The 6,292-nt window shown below is 36.9% G+C and overlaps 1 protein-coding gene across 1 annotated transcript; it reads right to left on the reverse strand.

Moving 5' to 3' along the window:
* Positions 1–311: 311 nt before the first annotated feature.
* On the reverse strand, positions 312–5,207 carry LOC127451444 (ADP-ribosylation factor-like protein 5B). Its single transcript, XM_051716161.1, has 6 exons — positions 4,839–5,207; positions 4,266–4,326; positions 2,770–2,917; positions 2,480–2,563; positions 2,171–2,322; positions 312–674 (listed from the first exon to the last, which is right to left on the reverse strand). The coding sequence occupies exons 1-6, from the start codon at positions 4,882–4,884 to the stop codon at positions 626–628; spliced, it is 540 nt and encodes a 179-aa protein (XP_051572121.1). The 5' UTR covers positions 4,885–5,207; the 3' UTR covers positions 312–625.
* Between the last annotated feature and the right edge of the window lie 1,085 nt (positions 5,208–6,292).

The raw sequence follows: 6,292 nt of genomic DNA on the forward strand, positions 1-6,292 counted from the left end.
ATGCAGATATCTGTACAACATACATACAATTCCATTTAAATACTTCAAGTAATGCTTGCTCAATAGCTTAGTGGCTCAGCACGAATCAGTACAGGCATATGAACCATCACCCATCTCAATGGCTGTCTGTACGTAATTGCTCCACTTGTAAAGTGAAGCTATCTGTACAGCCGTTGGCTTAATAACAGCCCAGAGGTGAATACTTAGCAGTGGTACCTACACATCATGATCAGATCAGATCATTTCAGAAGTCTGTAATGTAAACAATGTGGACCTCTAGAACGGAGTCACATAATACACATACATGCACGTGTCCACACACATACACATTCAAGCTCTCTCTCTCACACACACACACACACACACACACACACACACACACACAACACACACACACACACACACACACACACACACACACACACACAGAATCCAGGCTTCATCTGGTATCCAGAGTATAATTGGTGATGGTGGATTAGGCGTGTTCCTCCAGGTTTTAGAATTTGAAGGTTAATCTGAGCTTGCTGATTCCCAGATCGAGGCACAGAGAGCTGAACAACAGTGTAAGCAGACCTAGGTCGCTCTTTCAACAGTTCCAGAGGTTAAAGAAACTTGGCTGCTGGAGTTAGTTTGCCACAACACGGGAATGCATCCAGTCTAGACTGGCTGGTAAACTGTAGAGTGAAAGAGAAAGAGGTGGTTACAATAAATTATATAAACTTGGCCCTCACCCAAGTTTTTCTTAGTTAAGCTTAAAGCTAGTAAACATGCCTGAATTCACCTCAAACATTTGTATATACTGACACTAGTGTTAACCGATATGACCAAAATCTTACATCATGATACAAGTAATTTTATACCACGATAATGATGTATAATATCACAATATTGTTACATTTGTTACAAAACAAATATTGGTTTAAATATGAAATAACTATATTTTTTAATAATCCAGTCAGTAAATTAAATACTTTATAAATTAAAGATGAAGTATGTAATTTCTGTGCCACCAAACGGAACTGCAAAAATAAACATTGTTTCAAAACAGCTGTCTGAATACGCCCTCCTTCTGCCGTTGATCGAACAAACAGATAGTACAGCCCCAACTCACGCCATTGGTTGAGTCATTGCTTTTGTCTTTCTTGAGACGGGTCACTTAAAACAAACAGAGAAATTTTCATAGTGCCACAGAGACACGGTGTTTACAGTTTTCAAGAAAATTAACCTATTATTTGCTTACTTATGGCTGTCTCTGCATATTAAGCTGGAATAGAAGAAATGACTTTAAAACTGAAAAAGTTACCTACTTCAGCTTTAAAACCACTTCCTCTTATATCATTTTCTCTTTATTTGGAACTTGACAAACATAGTCAAATTAAAAAAGTCCATCTGGATTTAAATAAACCTTACCATAATGCTAAATTCCACATTATGCCTCATTTCAGTCTGATGTTGACCAGTATCGTAATATCCATGAAAATAAACACTTTTTTAGCCTCTTAATGATTTGTCATCTCTATAGAGAATATATGAATAACTGAAGGTTTATTTCCAAATATCTAACATCATTCGAACAGAATTTTATTAAGGCGATGTATAGTTTAAAAAAAACCTGCATGACACATAATTGTTGCAACAAGACACAGTGTTGTGGCCCTTTTCCTCACCAGTGTTGGTTAGAATGTCGGGCTGTCTAGCCATTTAAGATGTTTGAATTCCTCCATGATGCATTCAGGTAAAAACTCAGTAGAATTCAAATCAGTTTTGTGGTTTGTTCCGCGATATCAAGAGAAACATGATTGCGTAGCACAAGTGATAATGCTTTGCACTCTCCTGTCTCTGGAGAAACAACGGGAAGACTGCTGGATTCATGCGCACTCGCATGCTCCAGAGATATATCTCCTCCTCATCTTCTCGTTCACAGGGATTTGAGGAACCAGCAATTGCTCTGCATTCTTTCTCCATTTCTCAAACAGAATGTGTACTGTGTATGTGTAACGTGAATAGAATGCTGTGCACATTTCTTGCCACGAGGTGGTGATTTTTCGTAACCGCGATAAAGAAGATAATCCAAAATTTCTACTGGTTGTCAAATTTCTACCAATATATTGCCCACCCCTAACTGACACACATAGTCTAGACACCAATATAACCTAAGAAACACACATACCCCTCTCCAGTGAGAGCACAACAGGCCTGGACATGCCAGGAACGAGCGTTGAGCGAGCTGAGTGTCAGACTCTGGGAGATCTCTGCAGCAGTCATACTGTTCTTCATGTCCTGCTTATTCGCCAAAACCAGCACTGATGCATTCTGCAGATCCTGTGTGGATGAGCGAGTAGTAGAAAGAGTACAAAAAAACAAACAGATAACAGCAAGAGAAATTTGTTAGGATCCAACACATGTGCCAAGTGCTTGAAATTTCCTTCACGAAATATATTCATAACAAGTGTAATTAAGCAGCTACATGCAAACTAACCTCGTGTGCAAGCATGCGATGAAGTTCTTCTTTAGTCACAGTCAAACGTTCTCGATCAGTGCTATCAACCACCAGTATGACAATCTGTTTCAGTTAGGGAGAAAATTAGTAAATGTTCTAAAGTTTATTCCTAGACACATGCATGCAAATGTTCTTCTTATACATCATCTGATATACTTTTACTGCATCTGCCCCTCAGAGATAGAGAGAGAGACATAACCGGTGCAGCAATCATTCGTTTTACATAACTCGTGTCACATCAGCAAAGTCCACAGGTTAAAGATACACACCTCTGTGTTACAGTAATACGAGTTCCAGCTTGCTCTGAGACTCTCCTGCCCGCCAATGTCCCAGACGAGAAAGCGCGTTTTCTTTACTGCAATTTCCTCCACGTTGCTGCCAATTGTGGGAGAGGTCTGCACTGCTTCTTTCGTTAAACTAGAGAGAACCATAGTAAATCACATAAGTTACCAATGTGACAAGACATGCTTCAAAAATCTGCATGGCATATTATTATCAACATGTAAATGCTTTATACACAGGGTTGGGGAACAACTGAATACATGTAACAGGATTATGTACTTAAAATACTAAATATTAGTAACTGTATTCCACTACAGTTACAGTTTATTTATCGTTGGTAATCAGAATAAAGTTACATTCAAAAAGTATTTTGATTACTGAAGAGATTACTTTGCCTTTTATTGTAATTTGTTTAATTTTATATTTAGTCTATTCAGTTGGAAAACATTTATCCATATAAATATTTTTTTTATGATTTGTTTCATTCATACGAGCGCTTTCACACTGTTGTGAGTGAAAAAAAGGTGGATATGATGTCATTGAGGAATTTTACCCTTGGAAGCTTAATAGAGTAGCTACATTGTGTTTTTACAGCTTAACAAAAAACAGTTAGAAATGATTTGACAGATGAAACATAAATCCAATAAATGCACGATTACATGCTATATCAGTGGTTAGGGTACTTTTACAAGAAATGCTAACCAATGTAGCCTTTAACATCATTTACAAAGCTACAAATAATATATTTTCTCTCTCATTTTATGAACTGAATCCACATACGATCAGAAAAGTGTATCGTTGTGTACACTCTGTGGGGTTTTGAAGTTTGCAGCAGCAAAAATATTCAACCTTGTGTAAATTGTCATGTAAATGTTTAGCTTTATGCTAAGCTAAAATGCTATTTCTTGACTTTACATGCATCTGTTACCAGGCGCGATTATATTTTATAATGAATTCTATGAAGAAAATTCACGTGAGAGCAGAACTCTTTTTTTCTCTAGTAAGACCTTGATATTAGAGGAAATATGTACTGCAGCAATTGTATTCTGACAGCAAAAACTGACAGTAAATATTGTTTTTCTATAACAATATCTAAAAATCCTTAAAAACAAGACACATTTAGTTCAGCAGGCAAAACTGCATATGATATTTAGGCTTTTTTTTCAGAAAATGTATTTTTACAGTGAAGTATATTTTCTTACTTTATTTGTTTATAGTCAAAACAAGTGAAAAAATCTAGCAGTGCTGAAGTAATCCAAAGTAGTTAGATTACGTTACTGAATTTGAGTAATCTAACAGAATATGTTACAAATAATATTTTACAGCATGTATTCTATAATCTGTAGTTGAATACATTTCAAAAGTAACCCTCCAAACCCTGTTTATAAAGCACAGTTGACTGATACTTGTCAATGTGACGTTGTTGTGGTAGTATGAATGGCATGTGGTTATCCTGTTCATATTTTCAAGTTAAAACACTTACAATTGGTAAAGGATGGTGGTCTTCCCGGCATTGTCCAATCCGACAATAATTACTTTATGTTCTAGAAGGAAAGAAGGGGATGTCAGTGGACACAAAAAACACAGACACATTAGCTAACTACCGTATGGCTACCTACTTTGTATGACAATGTATATGTATGTATATATTCATACAAGAAAGTTCAATAAAAGTTGAGTAAAGAATAAAAGTACATAAGCAAAAATAAATAAAATAATAATAATAATAATAATTTGACCTTTGAACCTAACAGACTGCATATATTGAAGCTTATCTGACATTTAGGAACAGAACATCTTAACACAAGAATTGCATAAACACTAGGAGAAAAAGTCGTTTTCCTGTATCATATTTCTCAATGGCATTTTCTCAATGTAAGCGATACAGTGTGACTTAAAAGTTAAAACAAAGTACAGGGTGTGAATCTTTTCAATAGGCTATGTTACTTTTACTAATGTGGCTCAATACAAGCCATATTTACAGCATTTAGGAAGGTAAGAAAAGCAGTGAACAATATTAACAATAATAAAAGCATCCTCTTATTCATTCTCTTACCTCTATCTCCGAACACAGTCATCAGTTTAGCGAACAGCAGTCCCATTTCCGAAGACGGTCAATCTGAATGGTGGGTTTTACTGATAAATCACAACGGGTTTTCTTAATTTGCTTTGAATACTAAAACAGCTCAGGTAAAACAGTGACCCAACGATGGAACAATCGATTGTATTCCCTTTCTTGCTGGTCGGTATCGTAAAAAAAAAAAAATAGTTAAAATGTCTTTAATATGGTCGCAATGTTATGAAATTCTTTTCTCGAGAGCCCGTTATTTAATTCGATTACCCCTGAGCTCTGATACGCAAAACCGGAGCTGGAATACGAAATTCAGTCGTGTTTTCTGTGGGTGTCCGCATATTTAAATGATGAGTAATGACGCAATGTTCGCGTCACGCGTTTCAGGAGTAGTCGAAACGACAATCCCAATTGGACGCCTACGAAAATGACGCACGGGGCGGTGCTTGGTTTGGTGTGTTGTTATCCGGTGTGTTTTATTTTCGCTCAGGGGAATTTTAGAGGATGTTTTAAGGAAAGGTAGTTTTGACAGAAAGTGAAAGAGAGCCCGTGGAATTCCCTGGACTCTCTGTGAGTGAACCACAATAATAAACGTCCCCTGTAGTCTGACTGTAGGAACTGTTTGGTCTCTGAACTCTTAATTTAACACCAATATGGCATACATACGTAGGGACCAGTGCACGAAAATTCACGAGTGTTCATGTCATCATTTACTCACCCTCATGTTATTTCACACTCTTATGACTTTCTTTCGTCCATGGAACACTAAAGCAGATGTTAGCCAGTGTGTTAGTCTCAGTCACCATTCACTTTCAATACATCTTTTTTTTCCCATACAATGAAAGTGAATGGTGAGGCTAATGTGCCCTTCAAGTGGACTTGGAAATATCGTAATTACGAGCTCTGAGCACATGAATGACCCAGAAAGTTGGAAGTTCAAGTGGGAAACTCAGAATTCTAGATGATACCAGAGTTGCCGAGATGGGAGGAATCCTAAACTTTCAACATGGCGGAGGAGAATACGGTTTCTGTAGTGAATGACAGGTTTTGTTCATTTTTCTAAATACAGCTAATTGTTAGCGCTTGTCGTTTTGGTCAAATTCATTTATGTAACCATTCTATGCATGTTGTAAATTTTTACTCCATGAAAATAGCTTGTATTTGACCAAAATTTCATTATCGTCAGCAAGCTGAGTGATATGTATTATGGTGTCAAAATAAAAAGTTCCTTAAGAAATATGAATGAATGAACCTGGTGTCGTCCATGTTTCCTGTTCTTCCCGACAACAAAGCACGTGAACACGACATAGGCCTACTGGTAATTACACCTTCAGAAGTAGGAAGTAGGAAAATTCCGATGGCACATGAAGGCAGCATAACATTCTGCCTAACATCTTCTGTTGTGTTATGTGGAAGAAAGAAAGTCATACTGGTTTGGG

The sequence above is a fragment of the Myxocyprinus asiaticus genome, chromosome 14, assembly GCF_019703515.2.
Source record: "Myxocyprinus asiaticus isolate MX2 ecotype Aquarium Trade chromosome 14, UBuf_Myxa_2, whole genome shotgun sequence".
NCBI lineage: Eukaryota > Metazoa > Chordata > Actinopteri > Cypriniformes > Catostomidae > Myxocyprinus > Myxocyprinus asiaticus.

What these genes read in the sequence shown, in the direction of transcription:
- LOC127451444 (XM_051716161.1), bottom strand. Translation starts at nt 4,884, where the DNA reads ATGGGACTGCTGTTCGCTAAACTGATGACTGTGTTCGGAGATAGAG. An exon ending in CGTATTACTGTAACACAGAG is followed by an intron (nt 2,564 to 2,769) that starts GTGTGTATCTTT and finishes TAACTGAAACAG; the next exon opens with ATTGTCATACTGGTGGTTGA. An exon ending in TGTGCTCTCACTGGAGAGGG is followed by an intron (nt 675 to 2,170) that starts GTATGTGTGTTT and finishes TTCACTCTACAG; the next exon opens with TTTACCAGCCAGTCTAGACT.